The 24,023-nt window shown below is 40.8% G+C and overlaps 1 protein-coding gene across 5 annotated transcripts; it reads left to right on the top strand.

The window, feature by feature from the left end:
* Positions 1–88: 88 nt before the first annotated feature.
* zfyve26 (zinc finger, FYVE domain containing 26) lies at positions 89–23,615 on the top strand. Of its 5 annotated transcripts, none has more exons than XM_030718842.1 (43): positions 89–183; positions 2,100–2,380; positions 2,480–2,555; positions 2,802–2,888; positions 2,984–3,127; positions 3,249–3,588; positions 4,294–4,418; positions 4,611–4,775; positions 4,926–5,014; positions 5,109–5,260; positions 5,389–5,595; positions 5,994–6,551; positions 6,730–6,894; positions 7,490–7,641; positions 7,748–7,991; positions 8,307–8,570; positions 8,670–8,789; positions 9,013–9,183; positions 9,351–9,584; positions 9,764–9,869; positions 10,176–11,029; positions 11,303–11,502; positions 11,810–11,914; positions 12,008–12,130; positions 12,541–12,717; positions 13,432–13,681; positions 13,924–14,019; positions 14,106–14,293; positions 14,512–14,648; positions 14,788–14,816; positions 15,017–15,153; positions 15,370–15,590; positions 16,422–16,569; positions 16,705–16,914; positions 18,577–18,792; positions 19,273–19,470; positions 19,985–20,065; positions 20,165–20,292; positions 20,480–20,654; positions 20,968–21,027; positions 21,130–21,312; positions 21,407–21,457; positions 21,677–23,615. In XM_030718842.1, exons 2-43 carry the CDS (start codon positions 2,190–2,192, stop codon positions 21,878–21,880), a joined length of 7,761 nt encoding a protein of 2,586 aa, XP_030574702.1. In that variant the 5' UTR covers positions 89–183; positions 2,100–2,189; the 3' UTR covers positions 21,881–23,615. The 5 variants fall into 5 exon arrangements, with proteins under 5 accessions (XP_030574702.1, XP_030574699.1, XP_030574701.1 ...); XM_030718839.1 differs by having other exon boundaries at positions 15,014–15,153; XM_030718841.1 differs by having other exon boundaries at positions 2,981–3,127; positions 9,016–9,183; positions 15,014–15,153.
* Positions 23,616–24,023: the final 408 nt, after the last annotated feature.

Here is a 24,023-nt window from a genome sequence, read left to right as displayed (position 1 = left end):
GGTATCAACTAAAAAACGCCCTCCTCGCGCCAACCTTTGACCAACCAGCGTGGGAGAATCAGCTGATTTTGTCACATGACTTTCGTTACGCAGCCTGTCTGCAGCTAGCATAACAGGCCGAGAGACAGTCGTGGGTAGGAGTAACTTTCACCCAGTCTGGACAAAACCAGCCCAAAGAAATGAGTAAGTAACTTTACTGAATTTTGACTGAATTGTGTGAGTGCAAAGATATGCGCCTGCTAACTGTTAGCGAGGCTATCCGACTTTTTTCAGCTGCAGCCAGTCACAATGACAGTTACTAGTTAGCTAATGCTAACTAATAACTGTCAGATAAAATCAGAGACGAAAAAAGAAGAAGAAAACACTTTTGTAAAGCGAAGTTATGGTTCTGACTCCGGGAACCGGTTTGGTCCCACGTTTCCCTCTCTGCAGCAAATTCGAGGTACAGCTTACTGAAATACAGTTTGTAGATTTTCATGTGATTCAAATTCTTCTTTTGGGTTGCGTCAATTAAAAAAATAATAAATTCATAGTGTAAACACAAAGCGTGGATGCGATACCTAGACTGAAACTAAGAATGTGCAATACGCCATAAATGTTTAAACCTTATTTCGAGACGCAATGCCATACATGATCTCATATGTAAAAGAATGGGCACATTTTATACTTCTTCTTCCATACAGTTTGATTAAATACTCAGTACAATGTATAACAATGCCATAGATAACGTATAATACAGTGCTGTGCAAAAGTCTTTTCTTTATATTTTTTGCTTGGAAAATGGGAAATAGGTGCATCGATTTATTGAAACATGTGGAAACATACATGTAAATACAGTATATAAGTTAAAAACAGAGTTTGTACAATTATAAGATATATAAAACATATTTGGTATGACCACCTTTACTCTTCAAAACAGCCTGCACTCTCTTTGGCAGATTTCTTGTAATTTGTTCAAGTAGCCTTCAGGAATAGCTCTACAGGCTTCTTGAAGGACATTCAAAGCTCTTCTTTGGATGTTGGCTGCCTTTTGTATTGTTCTCTGTTATGATCCCACACTGCTTCAATAATGTTGAGGTCCAGGCTCTGACGAGGCCAGTCTATGAATCATAGTGGTCCATTGTGTGCTTTTCTATCCAGGTATGTTTTACCTGCATTGGCAGTGTGTTTTGGAGCATTGTCATGTTAAAAAATGAAGCCGTTGCCAATCAGAAGCTTTCTAAATGGTGGATCAACATCTGATGGTACATTTCTGTGTTCATAATTCTATCAATTTTGACAAGATCTCCAACACCACTGTCTGAAACGCTGCCCCAAATCATGACAGATCCTCCACCGTGTTTTAAAGATGGCTGTAGACATTAACTCTCCTCTCTCCTGACTTCCTCCATACATACTGATGACAATTTGAACCAAAAGTCTCAATTTTGGATTCATTACTCCATAACAGCTGTTGTTTAAGGACACATCTTGGAAAATTCCAAGATATGCCAAGTGTTTGACTAGTAGCGCTTTGGGAATCACCTTGTTGGTGCAAAAATATTATTTTTAATGCCTGTCAAACTGTGTTATTGTTGACATTTTTTGTAGACTAAAGAAATGGGAACAAATTATGCATTTTTGTGACAGGCTGCTAGGAACAAAATGCCTAAAGATAAAATTAAAAATTGGCTCTATGCTAAGTTGTCTGTTATGTGCAGATACAACACTGGTGGAGTTAGGTGCCCTTTTTATGAGTGAACGATCAGTGGGTCTGTGTTAAGTGGCTTAACAAATAAAAAAACATTCCGCTTTTAATGGTCAGGTACAAAAACTGGACTAGACTGAAAGTGAGTGAAATGGGAGCCAAAGAAAAACTTAGAAAGACCTTCAGAAAGCCTGGAAAACTGTTGCTCAAGACCACTTAAAAATTACAAGAAAGGCTGGTATCTTGGAAGCAAAATGCAAAAAAATAAAAGACAATGGTTGCCTCAAGACTTTTGCACAGTACTCAGATAAACAGTTTATTACCTGATTGTACCCAAAAGCTGTTTAAAAAGAGAGAAGTGTTGTGGGTTTCTGGACTAATGTAACAAAATTAATTTCATTTTGTGTTTCAGATAAAGAAAGCGTGCTCCTTGGCTACCTGGTAGTGAGGTTGTATCTTCAGGTGTGACTGCTGAGCAGAAAGTGTCACTGCGAAAGTGGCCATGCATCCCTTTGGCTGTGAAGCTGAAACCTCGCTTCAGGACCTGTTTGAGTACTTCAAGAGGTGCCTGCAGGATGGCGAGTGGGAGCTGGCGAGGGCATGTGTGCCACAACTGATTAATTCCGAGGGAAAACTTACAGAAAATTTACTGGGCATGATCAAGGCTATTGTTTGCCATCCTTACAGTTTAAAGTGAGTCACAAGTAAATTATAATAAGAATTAAATTTTATGCAGAATATTTTTATTTGAGGTTCTTTAAATGACTGAGTGTAATTTAATGGTTTTGATAGATGGGAGTCAGTAGGCAGTCCACACCGACTGGCTTGGTTTTGGCTGCAGGTCTTGGAGAAATGGGCAGAAGGACAGGTAATTGTCACAAAAGTCGATATGTAATAAGAGTGAGCATTTTAAAATTTATTTTCAGAAACTTTACAAACACATTATTTGAAGATTTTTTTTCAGACTAATATAGAAGACTCAAAATAGCACTTTGCTCTTGCAAAAAGAAGATAATATTTTGTTGTGAAGTAGGGTGAAAAGGCATTTGAAAAACCACAGCACAGCAGTGAGATAGCAGTGAAATACCTTTACACCTTTTTTCCTTCACTTTAGGTTACTCCTAATGTCAGAAGAGAGCTGGAGTTTCTGTTACTTCTGGAGGAACTGGGGTCAGAGGGCATACCTGAGACTGTTCTCAAGGTTAATTCCATTTTTATTGCTGCCTGCAGTTTAGCTCACATTTAAGAATGAAAACTTTTTTGTTCAGTAATTATGTAACCCCAATCTTTCAGCAGGAGTTGCAACATGCTTTTTTAAATAAACAGTCTGAGCAAATGGTGCCGGAGGATTCAAGAACAACAGCTGCTGAGTCTTGTTTGCTAACCCTGTTGGAGAAAAAGAAGCCAAGACTTGCTCAGTCTTTAGCACATTTTTTACAGGTAGAGTCTAACATGCCATTACTGTGTATGACTAAAAATACTTTAAAAATATATCAGTACAATTATCACATCTTAAAAAACAAGAACACATAATTTTCCTAATTTCCTTAATCTCCTACAGGAGCAGGCATGCATAGAGGACCATACTCTGCAGCATGCATTCATCCAGCACTTGATAAAGAAACTGGGAAAGCCGGAGAAAAGGCCAGAGAAAGTGGAGGAGTGGGTAGAGGAGATATACGCTGTGCTGGCTGTGATACCGTGGAACTCCCGTAGAAGCGATGGGCAGTTGGAGGCACTTTGTGAAGCATTATGGACAGTCAGAGAGGGCCCCCTCAAGGAGGAGAGGATCCTCAGCTCCTTGCTTCGCCCTCAATGTGACGCTCTTGTCTCAGTGTACTGCTCCACTGCTCTAAGGCTGCAGAGAGATCATCTGCTTAGGAGCTCACCTCACACACAAGGTAGTCCATTTAAAAAGTTTACATTATCCTGCTCACTGCTTCCAGTGACTTATAAATCTTATTCTAAGCCTCAAGGTTAGGATCATACTGATCCTAACCTTAAGGCTTAGGATCAGTATGATGGGTGACATAGTTGAAATAAACTGCTGGTTTCAGCTAGAATATTTGATTAGATAGCATTTTAATTAGTTTCCTTGTCAGTTAGACAGCTTTGTAGCACATCCACATGTGCCTATAAATCAGTTCCCCTTTTGTGGTTCCCTTGGCGTTTTGTTTTATAATTCTGATATTGATAAGGTATTCATAGTTTAAAAACCAGACATCCTTTCCTTATGCGTGTTTAAGGAGAAATGCTGGCATTACCCCTTTCCTCTTTCAGTCACACTTCTGCATCTGCGGGTGTAAAGCTGCAGCAGACTTCACTGGCTGTCAAGAAGATTTCCTCTTTTCTGTTTACTTTCTTTTTGTGTTGGTTTCTACTTTGACTATTTTGATTTAGTTTATTTTTGCTTCAGATGTGGTTGTTTGAATCTCACTAATGAAAGTATTTTACTAATGAGGAATAAAAAGCTTATGTGGGAACAGTGATATCTAAAAATGTATGAGGCACACTGAGTTTTTATTTACAAAGTCTTTTTTTTTTTTTGTTTAAAAAACACATTTTTTTATGAATTCATTTGCTATTTTTTTATATCCTCCTCTTAGTTGAGCTTCCTGAAGCAGAGCAGCTTGCCCTCAGTTTATGTTGCCACAAGGACCGTCCATCTATTTGGAAGGTCATTTACTTCGAGTGCCTTAGTAGTGGAAAGCACTTCCTGGAGCAAGTCTTGGTAAGTAAATCAATGGAAACTTGTAATACTAGTTCAGTAACCAGATTTAAATTCCTTCAAGACATAATTCAGAAGTGCGCAGCATGTTCCTTCAGTGGTATTTTCATACTGTGTACTGTATCTTGATGGTCAAGTAAACCAACTGCATGTGATAAAATGCAGTAATATAATAAGGCCGGATCCTTCCTGTAGGTTACTGCACTTGACCTGATTAAACACGAGGAATTCAGTCAGCTGAAAAACTTGCTGCAGCTGGAGTTCCAGCCCTTGTCCCGTCTGCTGCTGCTGCTGGGATGGACTCAGTGCCACAGTCTTAGCTCAGCTCAAAAGCTGCTCAGCATCCTTCACAAAGAGCAGGTGATAACCAAAATCATTTACCTGTCCAGACATCTATATGCCCCCTATCTTCTATAGCCTTTTAGCCATTTGCTGTAACAGATCAGCGCATTTTTCATATTTTTGATACTTGTCTGTAGTGCTTTATTGATACTGCTTTCACCTTCACAGGCAGCAGCCAATGACTCTGTTCTGCAGGAGTTTGCTAATCTTTTGTCATCTCAGCTTGGAATACTTGAATGGTGCAAAAACAACAATCCGTATGCATTGGCTTTATCTAAATTTAAAACTGTCATTTAATTCCAACCTAATCCTTTTTTAGTTTTTAATTATATTTGTGTTTTGTCTCTCCAGAGAGGTTTCCATGGAGGCACTGCTGGCAAAGCTTCACACTCTGGACAGTCACTCAGCCCTCTATATCCTGCATTCTCTGACTCCTTTGGCTCAGTTTGAAGAACGCAGGATATTAGATCTACTACAGCAACTGCCAAATTTACCAGAAGCAGGTTTGTGTTATTCATTCCTTGTCTTTTGTTCAAATTAGTCAAGAATAATGATTTTTTTTTTTTTTTTTTTTGGTGCATAGTATACAACTTTAAGGGTGACTGTGGTTCTTCTTTTGTGTTTCTTGCAGAGGGCACTGGGGCAGTCAGCACTCTCAGCCCTCCTGTGCAAAGAAACATAGTTTTGTTCCAGGGGTTCTGTGCTATGAAGTATGCCATCTATGCACTCTGTGTGAATGCACATAAATACTCAAATTGTACCAAGTGTGACCCCATGCAGCAGCACCAGCCCTCGGATGCAGAAACGGACCAAAATAAAACCTCAGCTTCCTCAGAAGGTACCAAGGCTGTCTTTCTTTTAGGCAGTGAAGCTTTACTTTGATGACAGATGATAGAAATGTCATTTTTTTTCTGATTATAATTTGTGGCAGAAACATAAATAGAAATGTGATAGCTGATGTTATTCTGAGGAATTTCTGGATTTTTTTTCTAGCAGTACAGAAATGAGACAGGACATTTAGAAAGATAGACAGAGGGAGCATGGGGAGAGAGCAGGGAATACAATAAAGGTCAAGCTGGTCAAAACAGGGACTTCCACTCCTACATAATTTCTTTATTGTGCTATAATACTGAAAAAAAAATACTGAAAGAAATTGTCAGAAAGCCATCAAGGTTGTTTATTGTGTTTCGTAGTGGTGTTTTGACTTTGTTCTTATTTGGTTGTGATCTTTTTCAGATTGCCATTTGGTGTTCCAGCATTACCTGTCTGAGTGTCAGCTCTATCTGGAGGCTGTGCCGGCCATGTTCCGCCTGGAGCTCCTGGAAAATATCTTCTCCCTTCTCTTTCTGTCCACCACTGACTTTGCTCAGCAGATTCAAAAAGATGCAAACTCAAGTCAGAACATGGGTAATGACAGGGAAGGACAGATGGATGACACTGAGGACCAAAAAAGGGGGAAGCAGAAGCTATCTTCAAGTCCAACAGCAGCCCACTGTAGTCACCTGGACCTGGGACACTTTATCCAGAGCTGCAGGGGGTTTCTGGTCGATGTGACTGCCATGGAGGGATTTCTGAAGCTGTTGAAAGAAGGGCTGGAGGGAATGTGTGTGGTAGGTCAGCAGGACGGACAGGAGGAAGGAAGAGCTTTGCCTCGAGAGGCAGAGGCGGCAGCAAGTCTGGGCTGCTCGGTGACTCCTGAGTCTTTTGGGGCGCGCTTACAGAGGTTGACAAAACGGACTGCGGAGGCTCAGTGGAGGCTGCAGATTATCACCAGCAACCAGGGCAGTGGAAGTGGTAAGCTAGCAATTTCTTCTGCTTCTTTGCTTTGTTCTTCTGTATGTATTGTTCAAGTAAAACATTTGACTGGGGGCTCTTCTTAGAACTGCACCCTGTACATGTAACTATGTTCATGCCAATGTAAGTGCTGAGCATAAACTCTTTGAGCCCTGATGTTGGATTGATGTAACTGCAGGTTCAGAAAGTCCTCTTACGATGTCATCAGTCGGCTGTACTGTCATTCCTCTGGGACACCCCAAGAGCTCGAGCCTGAGGAGGCGAAGGAAACCAGGAAGGCATAGCATAGAGAGGCACTCCTCCACAGAGAAACATAATGGAGAAGTCAGCACGAGTGCATCAGGTAAGAGAAAAACACCCTGCATTTAAATGGAAAATGTGCTGGTTCTTATATAACCCTTTTCTACTCTACTTTGAGCACTCAAAATGCTTTATGCAACATGTCTTCATTCACCCATTCACACATGCACTTTTTTCTACACCTAAGTGCTTTCTATCTAGCATTCACACACTCATTCACACTCCAATGAACACAATCGAGAGTGATTCAGGGTTCAGTATCTTGCACAAGGATACTTTGGTACACAGACTGGAGCAGCCAGGGATTGAACCACCAACCTTCCAGTTATTAGGTGACCTGCACTACCTCCTGAACTACAGCCACCCCACTTGTGGTTAAATCAGAAATTGTAATTGTTTTACATCAGTTAACATTTTTTTAGGACTGCAGGTCTTAGAAGCTGTAGGAGCAATTTCTTTGTGTGTGTTTTCCTCCGCTTTCATCTTTGTTGAGAAACTATGTGGATTAAGTTTTTAGGAAGGATGATTTACATGATTCTGTATTTCATGTAAAATTACTTCAACCTGGGCATTTGTTCTTCAGGAGAATTCAGAGTTATTTTTCTGTTATTATTGTTGATTTATTGATACATTGTCAGATGGTGGAGGAGGGATGGCAACAGGCTGTGTGGAATTGGAGTTTTGCCCATGTGGAGGTCCCCACAGCTGGTTGGTCCCTGCCATGTTGTCCCCTCCAGAGTCTCTGCTAATGTCCTGCATTCGACGAGGAAACTTCATGGAAGCTCATCAGGTGTGTGATTTAAAATTTGGACCCGAATATCTGCTCTTGTGTCTGGACAAAACCAAAATCTGAGTGTTTGCCACTCAGTCAAGTGGATTTCTTTGCTTCTTCACAGGTGTCTGTGGTGTTTGATCTGGAGGCGTCTGCCTGTTGTGGCGAGCTGGTGTTCATGGAGCGCTACAAAGACGTCCTGGTGGAGTTGGCACAGGTGGAGCAAAAGATGGAGGGTCAGTCCATGTCTTCATCGTCATCCTCATCAGAGGGCTTAGGGTCAGCAGCTGGGTCGGGCATAGGGAGGAGTCGGCTAGGCAGCAGTGGTCGCTCAACACTGCAGGCCATTGGAAGTGCTGCTGCTGCAGGTTTGACATTCTGTTGTAAAGCTTTCTTCCTTTCACTCTTTCTGTATATATTTCACTTAGATTGTAATGTTGCTCTTAAATCTCCGTTTTCTCCCTTCAAGTGAATGTGATTTTTGTTCCGCTGTGCATTTTAACTTGGATCCTGGTATACCTGCTTGCAGTTTTAGTTTACCCTCCTTTTATATTGGTTCTAGCAGAGATTGTTTTAACAATGCCCAGCGAAGGCACAGGAAACTGCTACAGGCAGCTGTGCAACATGTGAAGATATAGCAAATGGTGTGCAAAGATCTGACACATGCGTGTGTTTTTCTTCAGGAGTGGCTTTCTACTCCATCTCGGACATAGCAGCCCGTCTCCTCAGCACTCCTGCTCACCCTCTGCCCTCACTGGAGGAAGGCTACTGGCTGAGCCACTGCTCTCCAGATGCCTCTGGCCTTCTCTACACATTGCTGGAGGAGCTCAGTCCAGCAGCCATGGCTGCCTTCGACCTGGCGTGCTGCCACTGTCAGCTCTGGAAGACTTCTCGACAGCTGCTGGACACAGCTGAGCGCAGACTCAACACCAGCCTGGAAGCTCGAGGTATGAAGCCCAAATTTCAATCTGGAAGAATTTCTTTCAAAATAGAGATGGGAACGAGAGCAAATGATGTCTTGTGTTTATCCGTGTCTGCTTCCCCAGGGGTAAGAGTTGACCTTAAAGTGCCTCATTCAGAGGGGATCTGTGGATTTCCCATGGTATTACAACAGATCAACAAGATCCTGAATCATTCAACTGCCAATAAGAGTTCTGTCAAAACAGGTGGCTGCATATGCTCAAACACTTGAAGTTTCTACATGTAGCTTTATAAATATTTAGTTTGAAATGTTAAAAAAAGATGAGAAAATTATTTTGCTGACAGTACCGTGTTAATAACTCTGTAATTCACATAATATGATGCAAACCTCCTGACCAGAGATTCATTCTAATAATGAATTAAGTATACAGAATAGTTTCTTTGTTACTGATCCACTCTTCTTCATAGAAGTTGTTGGGGAAGACCAGGTGTCTGCCAGCCCATTTGGTTGCTGCATCCAGGAAGTGCTGCTCTGTTGCCATCCAGCACTGAGTGAGGAATTCATTTCTGGCAGGCTCAGTCTGGCGCAGCGTTTGGAAAACACCCTGCACAATCTGAGTTCTGCTACAGATGGCACAGGTTGGCACGGTTAACATGTGCTACATTTGATCAAATGTTTTCATTTAAATGTTTTTGGGCAGCTGCAATAACTTAAAAAGAGCTTCTTTTTTTTTTCCTCTTTCCTTTTGCTATTTTCTTTTTTTTAAACAATACTCTTTTCTTTTTCTGATGTCACCACATAACAGAGGGCAGTGCGGGAAGCGCTCTACTGGCACTTCTGGTGGAACAGGCCAGTCTGAAGCAGTCAGAACTGGATGCTCATGCTGTGCGCTCCAGCATGAAGCAGCTACTTCGTTCTCTTGACAGCCTCTGTCCCTTCGAGCCAGACAGAGACCTTGCCAGACCAGATTACGTGCGCAGTTTCTTTGACTATGTCAACACACTAGCGTCTGTGTTAGTGCGTAGCCTCAGTTCAGAAGGTAAAATAATTTGACTTGATACCCACTTCTCCCACCTATGTTATCCCTGATAGTTCAAGGACTGATGTTTACAGCTCTTTTATTCCAAGTTACGGCTGTCCTGTCTAAATTGTGACTAGTGCATTTCTCTTCTACTACCTGGTCTTGCTCTGATTTGCCTTTCTTGTGGTTTCTCTTAGACCAAAGCACTGAAGTGAAGCTTGGGAATCCACTGCTGGTGTTGCTTCAAGCCCCATTTCAGCTTCTCTCTCACTTGCTGTTTGACCGGCAGGTGTCTCCTGAGAAGTACGCACAGTGGTTACGCCACATCAGCATATACACACATACATAAGTCTGTAGTTTGTATGTTATCATGATCCTCTTTAACATACACAGACCTAAACAGAACAGCAGCTAAATTGTCCATCTCACAGCAAAGCTTTCCAATTAAGCAAGAGATGGTGTTTAAATGAAAGGCATCATCACTTTTTAAAAAAATAAAAAATCACATGGTTGCCCTGTAAGGACAGCTTGGGTTAAAACTACAGATATAACTTATGTTCAGCATACTGACCTTTTTTTTTTTTTTTTAATATCCTGTTATGTCTCCAGAGTGCTTTCCTTGCTGGAGCAGGAAGGGCTGCGACTGAGTATCCAAAAGGTGATTGTTCAGCGATGCTGTGAGGCTCTTCCTTTGTGGGTCTCCTACCCAGATCATGGAAATGTGTCAGATCAGGCTAGGAAAGATGACGGTGCTTTTGGAGTTGCTGCTTTGTCTAACCTGCTCCAATGCCATGCTCAAGATCACATGAGAGTTCTGGGACATCCAGATCCTCAGTCTGATGTGAGCTCTGAGTCTGAGGCCTCAGTGGAGGATCGTTCCTCTACACCCACCAACCTCTCCACATCTCCACCTTTGTCATCATCCTCCTCCTCGTCGTCGTCTTCTTCTTCTTTAAATTCTTTTCTTCTTACACCATCAGCTCTGTCTTTCCTTAAGTCTCGCTCCCCTTTATTGGCCACACTAACATGTTTGAGCGCCTGTAAAGGAGAAACTGCCCGGACACAGTCCTCTGGATGGTCTGGATATTTCCGCAGTGGACGTAAAGAGGCTGTCTTAGATGGTGACCAGATTTCTCGTGAAGCTGATAACCTCCTGAGGGAGTTCCCTATTCTTCAGGCTTACCTTCACACCATGGCTGAACCAGTGCTTGGCACACCGTTAAGCGAGAGCGAGGAAAGCTCTCTTGGACTGGGGGCAGTTGTCTGCGGGAAACCGCTCATCAGCCTCCTGCTGTCTGGGCCACAGGAAGTGGCGGCGCAGGCTGTAGCTGCTGACGCCTTTCAAAAGGCTCTTGCCTCCAGAGACCTGGGCCGAGCCCTCAGTCTGCTGGAGCTGTATGGTCAGGGCTGCAACCAGGAGGGGGTGCTAAGAGACCGCATACTTGCCTGTGCTGCTTTACAAGGTGAGGAATTAATTTTCTCTGCTTTGTAATGAGTGTCTTTGTAAAGAGTGTCTGTGTGTGTCTGTTGTTCACACAAAACTAAACATTTTAAGATACTGCTTTTGGCGCTTGGAAAGTTATTTTTTTTATACATTAACAGAATAGGTAGACAATAAAGAGATAAATACATTTAGTGAAATTGAGTAATCACAATTATGTAGCGTAAAACTTTAAATTAACAAATAATTATTTAATATAGCATTTAAAATTTTACTAAAATGTCTTTGTCCTCAGATGGAGATGAAGGTATAGGCCATCTGTTCCGAGTGCAGGATGCTAATCTGCGAGCCCGTGTTGCTCTCCAGGCTCTGGAGCGGTGGCCACTGTCAGCCTGCCTCGAGCTGCTCGAGTTCTGCCTTAATGACCCGAGCACAGAGACCTCACTGAAAACAGATCTAGAGCTCAAGAAGAAAGAATTGGACCTTTACTGCCAGGTAGTGCTAAATTTATTTTTGTTATTGAAAAAAAAAAAATCTGTACTCTTAACAAAGTGGTCACAGAAATACTGTATATACATTTCCTTCTCGTAGGCCTTCTTACAGAAAGCTTGTGTAACTTTGCAGATCAATACTTGTTGGTTTAGTAAGTGACTCCAGTTCTTGTTTTGCAGGATGACGTCATGAGTTGAGTTCAGCTTTCTATACATGTTTTTTTGTCTATTATATAATATATCTTTCAGAGACTTTATTTGACTTTCCATTGTGACTTATCAAGTGTTTGTGCTTCTCCTCTTCATCACAGATGTTAAATTTACAGCCTCCGTTGCCCTGGGCCACTTGGCAGGAGATGAGGAATGAATCCAAGGCAAACACTGAGTCGGTGTTATCTATGATATTGGAGGCAAAGGTAGGTGTGGCAGGCCTGCAGCAGCTTGGGTTGTGCAGTGTTATTTATGTACACTAAATAATAACGTTTTTCTTTTTCTTTTTTTTTTTGCAGAAGTTTGATCTTTGTGCACAGTGGGTTGAGCTGTATCCTGTATCAGATGAGCTGAGGCTGCAGCTGCAAGCTGAGCATTTGCTTTATCTACTGGAGAAGGAACAGACAGATGAGGCTTTTCAGGTCCAGACTGTTCAGCATCTTGTAAATTTAGAGTCAAATCAATATTAGGTTTTATTAACATTTGTTAGAGATTGGCCATGTATCACTAATCCTTGACCTGGCAGAAATCAGCTCTGTTCAAGCATATACAATTTCTTTCCAGAAAACTCTTTAGCTAAAAGTAACTTCAGACTGGTGTTTATGGTGTACTCATGGAAAAACAAATGATCCTTGCAGGGTTTTCTACCTTACATTAAGTAGAAAAACCATATGATCATTTTTTTAAAGCTCTTCTAAGATCTTAGAAGATCTTTTTAACATTTCAGAACTCATTTACCCTCTCAAACTGTGATTTTTATTATTATTTTCTACATTGCTATGTGTTCTTCTCTCCTTGTTAACATCCTTTGTCCCTCACTTGGTTTGCTTAGTTACTCGAGGGCCTCTCAGATTTTGCAGCTGGTCTAGATGTTTGTGAGCGTGCCCTGGATCGTTGCCCTGGATTGGATGCGTGTCACTTCCTGGCAGACTACCTCACCCTGCATTTCCAGAGGCAGGTGTCTCCTGCACGTCGCCAATACATCCATGCTCTTCATCTGGGCTCTAAGGTTTGTGATTGGGACCTTTGTGCGCTAGTATGTTTCATGCATGTTAACATATAGATAAAACAATAAACAGCATTAGTAAATGGAAGACTTATGATAGATAATACTATTAAACGATCATAACTGGGCTAAAATGTTTGTGATATCAGCTTTTGGATGTGTTAATTGATTTCTAAAACGTGTTTTAAGTAGTATTGTGTTCACACAGTGCAATTTAATTCATCATCAAAATAGAATAATAATAATACTGCATGTTGTTTTTGTGTAATTTATAATTTCCCTTCAGCTGCCTTGTAAATTTCCCTTTTTGCAACAGAGTCTTACCTAAGCCTGCTATGAACTTTTCCACAAAAAAAAAAACCCAGAAGCTCTTACAATTAATGTGGAAATATGTTAATATGCAGAGAGCATTCTTTTATTACAAAGGGCCAAAGGGATGATCATGTTTTCCAAATCTGATTTTTGCTCTGTAATTGACTGGATGATATCTGCATGGATTGGTGTTCTGTATCAGTGTTTTGTTTTTGTTTTGTTTTTTTGCATAACACTGAGACCACTTTAAACCTGTTTATTAATAATCATATTAATGTCATTATTGTCAGGCTTGAATGAATCTGGCCTGAAATTTTAGTTTTATTATATAAGATTTTTTTTTGATTGTTCTCCAAGTGAGTTGCTTCCTGTCTTTGGGTTAAATAAATGTGTATCCTCCTGCAGGTGTTGCTGACACTGCCCCCAGCTGCCAGGCAGGACTACTTCCCCCTGCTGTCGGACCCTTTGCTGATGCTCGAGCAGCTGTTGATGAATCTGAAGGTGGACTGGGCCGACATAGCAGTGCGGACCCTGCGGAGCTTGTTGGTTGGCCAGGAGGCTGGCTTCAGTGCTGAGGACATCGATAAGCTACTGGCAGACTATGCCTGCAAGGCTCTCAACTTCTCCTGTGCCCCAAGAGAGAGGACTCGATCTGGTCAGTGCTGATCTTACAGCGCACAGTGGCCATCACTGACTCAAGCAGACAAATGCGTCGGTGATGGCCACTTGAGTTGAACAAAAGGTTTTGATAAACTGCTGAAAACTGAATTGAATCCAGTCCAGACTCTTAGTATTGTTTATGTATTCTTGTCTTAGATGTTTTAGTTGATGGATGGATAAACAGCCATCCACCTTAGTGACTGGTTGTGTCTAAATATATGACACTTTATTTTCCAGACTCTGTAATTAGTCTTCAGGAAGCACTAATACAGTGTCCTGCTCAAGACAGCTCACTCTCTTCCAGTCGAACTGAATCTCCGGCACCCTCCAGAAGTGAGATATTTGGACACATTTAATAATGATACTACTGTAGTTTTTCTGTTTTTAATTATTGTGATTGTTTCTGTACTTGTGTTCAGGCAGCACCCCTACACATACACCCATGGGAAGCAGCACAGACCGGGAGAAGGATCGTGGCTCAGCAGGGAGAAAACGCCGCTCGCCTGCGAAGTTCCAGCCTCCAGATCAACCCCCAGCCCGCAAAGACTGGGTCCCGGACACCCAGCAGCATGTGTGCATGGTTTGCAAGCGTGAGAGGTTCACCATGGTGAGTGGCACTGTTATAGATAAAAAATAACAAAAGGAATAGTACCATAATGTCTAGAATGTATAGAACCAAATATGTAGAAACTCTGAGAATAACATGACTGTTGATGTGAATCTCCTTGACAGATTACAAAATCTAATATTTATGCATAGTTACTAATTAGAATTATGTAATATGTAATTAATTGGGATTTTTTTATCTTGCTTTTCTGCTCTTAGTTCAACAGACGCCATCATTGTCGAAGATGTGGCCGTCTTGTTTGTAATGCATGTTCAGAGAGGAAGATGCCCGTTGAGGGTTGCCCAGGAGAGGAAGTCAGAGTCTGTGACCAGTGTTTTGCTTACTTTCACCCAGAGTAAGACCCTTTTAGTATTGTAGCTAGAAGTGGATCCAGTTGCATATGAAATACGGAGACTAAGTTATTTTAAAAAATCAAAGGAAAAGGGAAGGGTCTGGATATGATTTCTAATTTACTTTGTTGTCTCCATTTGCAGTTCTGATGATGATCTGGAACCTGCTGAAGGTAAATTTTAATACTTTTATGTTGTTGTTTTTTGTGCTTTTATCTACTACTTTGCATTATTAGTTTCACAATATGTTAGGTTTGTCAGGTAAAGCAGGATGAAGGGCCACCTAACTGCAGTCATTCCCAAATCAGTAATTAATAAAGGCTGTAATGATCAGCTTTTGCCCCTGAGCCCCCATTCTCTTCTTTCTTAGCAGTGGCTGGTAGCCCTGTGGTCACAGAGCAGTCCATGGATGGGATGCTGCATCTGCCTGAAGTGGTCCATCAACAGTTCCACCTCAGCATAAACCCTGCAGAAAGCGAACGTCTGCGGAGCGAGTTCTACTATGAACAGGTCTGGATTTGGACATTTACCATTCCTCCCAGTGTGCAGGTTTACTTTTACATGTTAATTATAGAGCAGTGGGGATTTTTATAGAGAAAAAACTTTATATTGAGCTAGTGCCTCGGTTTTGTGGGGTTTCCATCTTTGTCTCCTTTATCGGCTTTAGGTTGGTGGAATTAACTCATCATTTTAACGTTAACAATGTTCTTTCACTAAAACCTGTAGGCTCCCAGTGCGTACCTCTGCGTGGCCATTTTATCTCTGCACAGCGACCAAACTGCCTGTGGTCATCAGCTCATTAGCCATTGCCGCTCCTTGTCTCGTAAACTGACCAACCCAGAGGTGGATGCCTGTCTGCTTACTGACATCATGAGGCGGTTGCTGTTCAGTGCCAAGCTGATGTTTGTTAAAGTAGGCCGCAGCCAGGATCTTGCGCTGTGTGACAGGTAAGAAGAAAGCCTGGGTAACCTACATTATGCAACAGTTGAAATTTGCATGTTTGTATGCACACTGGACAATTATTGGGAGGGTGAGTGAGAGAAATGAAAAGAAATATAGTACAAAATGTAGATCAGAAGGATATTTGACTGTGGTATAACATACGTAAGTTTTGTGAACTTAGTTGTTGTTTGATTCTTTCTTAGCATTATTTTAAATGATTGGGTTTTTTTTGGCCTTTTTTAAACTGTCACATTAGGAAGACAGGAAACAGAGAGTGCATGCAGCAAAGTCAGAAAGAAGAAATTCATCTCTGGCAGTTTGTGTGTGCGCAGAATAACAACAAATCAGAATGAGACATGCAGAGAAAATAATAAACCTTATAAAACTGATACAGCTAACAAGCCAACTAACAGCTTTATTTGTACACATCCAAATGATTCAGAGCAACATAATACAACATATACATCTGCATAACAACAGCATTCACTGTTTTGTTTTGGGTTTTTTGTGTATTTGTGGTCACCGGCTGATTAGAAGATATTTGACTTTCGATAAGCATCAGTTTCCAAACGGTGAAATAAGCTAACTTAGAACTGTTATGGGCACCATAAAAGACACCTGGCCATAGGACTTGAGTTTGCTCTAAAAATCTTGACTAATGGAGGGGAAGTTCAGATGATTCAGTCATGAAATCAGAGCAGCCAAGGTTACAGCAAGTATGCTCAAGTAGTGTGCAATCACCACTACTCAATGGATAGCCCTTTATTTCACAAGACTTAACACAAGATATTATGAAAGCAGGTGTTTGACTGTATTTCTTATTTCTATTTCCACAGTTACATCAGTAAAGTGGATGTGCTTAAAATTCTAGTGACAGCCAATTACAAATATGTTCCCTCTCTGGATGACATTTTGGAGACCTCTGCTGTGACACGCCTCCGCAATCAACTGCTAGAAGCAGAACACTACCAGCTAGCTGTTGAGGTGAGAGGTTGTTGGTGTTTGTTTTTATTTTATATTTATTTATTTTTTAAATCAGACTTTAATTTCAAATAAATACCAAGTTGTGGATTTAAATCCCAAATCTTTTGTCATCTTTTCTGCTTGTTTGGCTTCTAGGTGTCAACCAAGAGTGGCCTTGACCCTGGTGGTGTTTGGCAGGCATGGGGCATGGCATCTCTGAAAGCAGGGAACCTTTCAGGGGCACGGGAGAAGTTTGCTCGCTGCCTGAAGCCCCCAATGGACCGCAACCAGCTCAACCTGGGTCCCTTATTGTTGCAGGAGCTTGTCCAGCACCTTGAAACCACAGTGCGGCCCTCTCTGCAAGCAGTACGTAGACTCTTTCATCGTGACACTCTTCTTTTCTAGCCAAGCAATATTGCACCTGGAATAATAGTGTGTAGAGCCTTCAATATACAACATATAATAGCAGAACTTATTTGCTGAATTATGCTTTCAACAACATTTTACAACATTCAGTGATGCTGCACCAGCTGCAGAATCCTTCTCAAATGTTTTTATATAACCATATTAATTTTTTTTTTTTTTTTAACAGGACTGCACTGCTTTGCATGCAGCTAAAAGGTCAAACTGTACATGAATGCAAATGCTGAAGTACAGGACATTAAAAGAATTTTAAACTAGCTAAAAATGTCCTTTTGTGAAGCTAGTTAGGAAAGTATGCAGTAGCAGCTGCATTGCTGAAACTGGTAGCTCAAACAGAATCAAACACTGTCCTGGACAGTGTTAACGCAAATCAATTGCCTTTTAAATTGATTTAAAATCAGGTTTACATTATAAACACATAAAACAAGTCAGCAAGGAAGATCACAGGGGTGCATGTGGGTCAGGATGTAGAGTGGGTCATCATCTACCTATCAGACAGTCGGTGGACCGATTTTCTGGTTACACCGGTCTACATGTCAGAATATCCTTGGACAAGATACTGAATCCCGAGATGCCCCTGCTGCATCTTTCGGAGTGTGAGTGTGTGTGCGAATGTTAGACAAGGTGCTTAGGTAGAGAAAAAAGTGCTTGTATGAATGTGTGTGTGACTGGATGAATGAGGCTTGTAGTAAAAAGTAGAGTAGAAAAGTGCCATATAAGTACCAGTCCATTTACTATCACAAGCACACACACACACAAATTTATCACAAATCTGTTAAATGTTTGATGTAGCAGCAGAACAAACAAGCAGCACTCTGAGTGCAAACCTCTGCCAAGGCAGCTCACTGTCCGGGCAGTATTAAATGTTAAGGGAATAGTGTTGTATTTTGGACAATACCAAAAACATAACTCATCTCCATACTTCCCGTACTACTTATCACTGCTAGTCACTGTCTGTTTCCTTTTACTGGTCTGGACAGTGAAAGGAAACATGCATGTGACATGGGCTGAAAACATGTGACATGGGCTCTGTATGCTGACTCCAATAATTTTCTTTCACATAGGCAGAGAAAACAATGATAAACCCAAATCCAAAAAAAGGTGCCCATACATGTTTTCTGACTATTTACATTTTTTTCCACGTTTTAAAATAAGGTAATGAATTATAATTTTACCAATATGTATTTTTTTTTTTTGCGATCACATTTTTATTGCCTATATAAACATATATAAAAACTTTTCCCAATATGTATTTGTTCATTACATACAGCAGTGTGGAGGTCAGGCAGAGTTGATCTTCAGACAAAAAGTGTTGGACCAGCTCTGCTACTCAACACCTTAGGCATCTAGCACATATCATGCACTCTACGCGAACCTTGCAAGTTCTGGCATGTGAAGCAATCCGACACGTGTAGTGTTGGATTCTACTGCTTGTTAGCTTCCAGAGTAAGAGACAGTATAGACAGACCTGTCCTATCTGACCTCATCGTGTAGTGGTGCTTTGGATTAAAATGTAACAAAAAAGCTTTGATTTTTTTTTTGTACCTGCTTATGTAAAAAATTCATAACCCTTTGCATTAATGTTTATGTTCTCCTATATATTAGTCTTACGGTGAAGATATTTTGGCACCCCTTCGGGAGCTGGACGATGTCCTGCTGGAGGTCGGTCCTGTGGAGCGGCCAGAGGCACTGATGCAGAACAGCATCCTCCACCAGGAGTGTCTCTACTTCCTGAACACATACGGCACTCACCTGGCATTGATCAGCTTCTATATGCGCCATGACTGTGTAACAGAGGCTGTGACATACCTTCTTAAAAAGGTGAGGCTTAGATTGTTAACGGTTTCCATGTCCTAAAAGCATGTTTGGAAGCATTAATTAACCATTTTTCACTGTGAGGTATAGGTCTAAGTCAGAAAACAGAAATCTGAGTCCTCTTTTGTGATGTAGCTTGTGTGGGATCAGAGGATCATCTAACCCTCCTTCAGATATTCTTTGACACCCATCTGTTTCCAAGATCTCAAATCATGCAGGATGTCATGTTACCCAAACTCCCTGGGGAATGAGGTCTATGTGATATTGATTTATTAGCTGTGGTTCGTTTTGGCATACATACAGTTACATTTAATACACTTTGTAACGCGACCCTTTGTACCAAGAAGACAGACTGTAACTTGAGTAAGCAGCACCGCATTAAGTATATGGCCTCACTTGTCTGAAATTATTGCTGCATGTTTTATCCAAGTTTGTCAAGTTTTTGTTTTGTTTTTGTTTTGTTTTGTTTACTCTGTCATGGCTCAGGAGTGCCCAGAGGAAGTGTATCTAGAGGGTGTGTTGCAACCCAGTCTGGAACGGGGCCATCTCAGCAAGCTCCAGGGAATACTGGAAAAGCTGGACCCTGGCCTGGAGACATGTAGCCGCTACCTCATTGCTTCCTGCCAGTTTCTGCAGCGACGGGGATACTATCACTCTCTCTACCAGCTCCAGCAGTTCATGATGGTTGGAGGGTTTTTTTTTTTTCTCTTTATGCTCATTTGTAGGATATATTATGAACATCTAAAATGACTATTTGGCTATTTTATATTTCCATATGAATGTTCCAAAGTGTTAGGAGGAAAATTAGGAGGAGTACGATATAATTGTCAAATTTCCTGTTTCCCTTTTATATTGATAGTTTCTTGCTGTTGGCCTCTTAATATTAAGATATATTAACCTGCAGTTCCAGTAACAGTTTGCTTGCCCATTCCGGTTTTCAAAGAACGTGATTTGAATCATTTTTAGAGGCCTAAAAATGTAAAACTGTTCAATAATTTGCATGAAAAAGTGAAAATCGGAAGTCTGGAAGATCTGAAAAGGAGAGCTTTGTATGCTTTTCTGCTCTGATAGTCATATCCCTACCTCTTATTAGTTAAGTTATACTTTGGCAGTGCAAAGTGAGGTCTTCGTGATGTTTTTAGACTTCCTGGTGATGATCCTTTTGCTAATAAATAAAATGGTGATGGTGTCTGGACAGGATCACGTGCGAGCAGCCATGACCTGTATTCGATTCTTCACACATGGAGCCAGTTCATACCTACAGCTGGGAGAAAAGCAGGTATAACTCTTATTTTTCCCTCTACAGTCACACAGTTTGTAAAACTCTTTTTTCCACTGCTTCTATGAGAAAGTTGACCTTAAACTTTATTTTGTACAGCGTTGGTTGGTCAGGGCCAAAGAGCACTTAAGAACGTACTTGCAGGAGCACCAAGGCCGGGGTTCTGGGAGGAGAAAATCACAGCCCAATTCTTTCAGGAAGACGATGTCATCCAGTGATGTGTCCAGGTTATTTAACAGCTTTATATAAATTAATGGGATAGAAATAAATCTACTCTTGACTATTTATCAGCACTGATTAAGAAAAAAAAGAGTAATTTAACCCTGAAAACTTTATTTAAATGCTTCATTATTACCACTTTTCCTTCAGGCTTATTTTGATCTTTGCCTCTTGCATTTTTTTTATTATTATTAGGCATATGAATACAATTGAGCTTCAGCTAGAGGTGACCCGTTTCCTCCATCGCTGTGAAACTGCAACATCCTCCAAAGCCCCACAGACCAGTACGCCTTCCACCAATTCCTCTGCGCCCACCACACCACCTACGCTTTTTGGAGGAAGCCCTATGAAAGTTGAGGTTGCCTGCAAGGTGAGGCTGCAGTTTTTTTTTTTTTTGGTTTTTTTTTTGAAGGTTTAAAGTCAAATGTGATGGAAATATATAACGTCTCAAAAATAAATGTTTCAGGATGATTCAAAAAATATTGTTTAGCATGTTTGAGTCACTAAGCTCTCTATAGCTCTATATCTCCTTGAGGTGACTATTGTGAATTGGTATTATATAAATAACAATTTATTTAATATGTAGCTGAAAATAATGCTAAATTTGTTTGGCCTTGTTTTGCATATCATGTAGTAAAAAGGCTCTATCAAAACTTTATCAATACAATGTTATATGCTTGCAGGTGATGCTTGGAGGTAAAAACATAGAAGAAGGTTTTGGCATTGCTTACAGAGTCATACAGGTATGTTCATATGTGAGATGAGTAACTACTTTTTATGTTACTGTTGTGCTCTTCTTCTCATTTAAAAGTTGAAAATATGTCGGTCGTCTCCCTTTCCTTCAGGACTTCCAGCTGGACGCTCAGGCTGTATACGTACGAGCTGGTCAGTGGCTCATCCGACGCAAGCAGTACGCATCCGTGCGGCAGCTGCTCAAGTGTGTGGGCGAATCAGGCACTGCCACTAAAAACGACTGTGACACCCTGATCCTCACCTACATCTCCAGTGCAGAGAAGGGACCAGCTGATGTGAGTGACAGAAATGCTTTGGAGATGCATATGTAAGAGACATTCCCTATAATATAACCTTATGGTTCTGTGTTGTATCTCTGATCTGGTTTAGGCCAAGGAGCTGGAAAGTCTCATTCTGGACATAAAAAGCACAGAAAACAAGGTAGAGTAATAACTGCCTTGTTTTATTCTCATTTGCCTTCTATTATTGTTGCTTTTCTTGCCAGAGGCTTTTGTTAAAAAAATGCAGAAATCACACGACCCTCACTGTGCCTGTCATTTTATTTGGTTTTTACTTCTTCTTTATTAGTATCTTTAGATCTCAGTGAGTAAGTCTATTTGAAATGCTCCCTTCCAATCTTTATTTCTGCTCTTTCTGCAGATCAAGGCCTTCCTGATGTGCAGTAAGCTCAGGAAAGCGTACCTGCTGGCAGTCAAGCTGGAGCCGAGCCGGGCGGGCCCCTTGGTCCAGGATGTCCTTCAGGCTGCTGAGGGAGCACAGGACTCAGTAATGCAGAATATCTGTCATCAGTGGCTGGCTGAACATAACAAGTCACCTCAGCCGCATCAGGGCCGCACAAGGTAAAGGCACAGTGGACATAACAATGGATTACACTGGGAGCACACAGATGAGCCCCATTAAGGACAAATGAGAGGATTCTGCATTTTTGGGAAGAAATTAGTATATGTAATTGATATAAAGAGCTTTTCACACCTGCCATTTTATTAAAATCAGAGCCTTCTTATTAGATGTTTGGTCTAGACATGCACTGCTAACACTTTAGCATACACTTCTAGATGATCCATTGTGTTTCATGGAAAATGTACCAGTACTTCACAGTAAAGCAACACATTTAGTTAGATCTTATTTATATTTTCTCTGAATGAAGATTACACTAGACCCTTAATACTCAGAGATGTGTTGCTGTTGAGTTTGCATGGGACAGTGGAGTCAAAATGTGGAGGAAATTTGGCTTGTGTCAGTATATTGTTAAACTTGGAAAAGATGTCCTTTAAAAACCTGAAATCAGCTTCACTCTTTGGGTGAGTGACCTTTATGCCTCTGTAAAACAAACGTATCACCACTGTGCTTTATTTCCATTCTGGAAATATTTTTGTTTTTTTCTCATCTGGGCAGTATTTGAGATGGAACAAAGTTACTGCATTCAAGTGGCAACCGCTATTACATGACAGAACTGCTAACTAGTTGCCAATAGGTACAGTTACACTCTTGCAATATGAGCATATTCACAGTAAATCAGTATATGCTTAAGATTTGTTTCCTACCTCAGCTTAAAGGGAAAACTTATTGACTAGAAGGCCGCTGACAAATTTATTAACTGTGGATGGGTTTTTTTGTTCCGCTGTTCGTTTTTCTGTGCTAATTGTCTGTGAGTAGATGGGTTTATATTACTTGTAATGAGGTGGCCTCTGCCAAAAAATAACATGTTTAAACCTTGAAGAAACGGTCTTGTTTTTGTAACCCCTAATGAAGATGTTTACGTGTTGTACCCGTAAAGCACATTTTGTGGCCAGCTCCTTGTTCCTTTCTGATAAAAAAATAATTAACATCACTTTGAAATACGTGAGGGCATTTTGCATGAAGAAAACAACGAGACAGTTTCAAAGATCAAGTTTCATAAATTTTCAAGAAATTCAGATCTCGACAGTTGTTGGTTATTTTGGTCGCCGATTGTAGATCATGCTTTTTGCTTTGTTCTCATGGCAGATGTGAACCACAGCTGTCTGAACAATATAAACTGCTGAAGACTGACATATACAGATGAGTTAAACAATATTTGAAAAAGGGATTGTGCTGTTGCCAGATTTTTTTTTAATGTATTTGTGTTTTGTTTTTTTCTCTGGTTATACAAACGGGCAACCTGGAAGGAAAAAAAAAGAACAGCCATGATGCAGCTGTATAGTGACCATATATCACTTTTTTTTGGATAATGTGACAATCATCCATGATGCTGAAGCTGCCTTTTATGTGTACTTGGAAAGTTTTCTGATGACACAGAGAAGAATTATGTCTTCATTTAGAACTGACACTGTGGTGTGTCTCTGCCTTGCTTCCCTCTGCTGCACTAGTCAGAAGACTGAAATGAGTTTCCTGTAATTAGTGAGTGTGTCGAGCCAATTTAGACTTGAGATTCACTCTGATTCTCCTTAACTTTGACTGTTGTCTCATCACTGCCGCACTTTATAAATGGTACTAAAAAAAGTAAAGTATGTAATATTGTAACTGCTTTAAGGATGCGGAAACTAATGGGTCTGAAATGTAAGTGGTATTGCTATCCCTTGTCAAATAAAATGAAATATGTAATACTGCAGTTTACTGTTGTGGCTTTTTTTCCCCTCCAGCATTTTGGTGTTTGGGTTATTCACTGCACAGTTAATCTACTATTAAAGAACAAGCTTGTGAGATAAATTAATAATGAAAGCAGCTTTTGGTTCCAGCCTTGCTGCCCTGTGATGGAATTATGCAACCTTTCCTGAGGCAAACAGTTGGCAAAATTTGTTAAGCTTTTGTTTTCAACTGTTTTTAGCAAACTGAGATTTAATAGATGATACGGAACAAACTTAAGCAGTTCAGCAACTGTAGAACTATGTAGATATATTTTTAAAAAACAACAAACTGAAAACAAAGCTACCCATTTCACTGTGCCCTCATGGCACCCCTCCCATATAACTGCTGATGCTGGCTTTTAAAGTGTGCTGATAAGCTG

This window comes from Archocentrus centrarchus, chromosome 22 (assembly GCF_007364275.1).
Source record: "Archocentrus centrarchus isolate MPI-CPG fArcCen1 chromosome 22, fArcCen1, whole genome shotgun sequence".
In the NCBI taxonomy this organism is placed as follows: Eukaryota; Metazoa; Chordata; class Actinopteri; order Cichliformes; family Cichlidae; genus Archocentrus; species Archocentrus centrarchus.
Note: the sequence above shows the minus strand (reverse complement) of the source record. Positions and strands in the feature narration are given on the sequence as shown.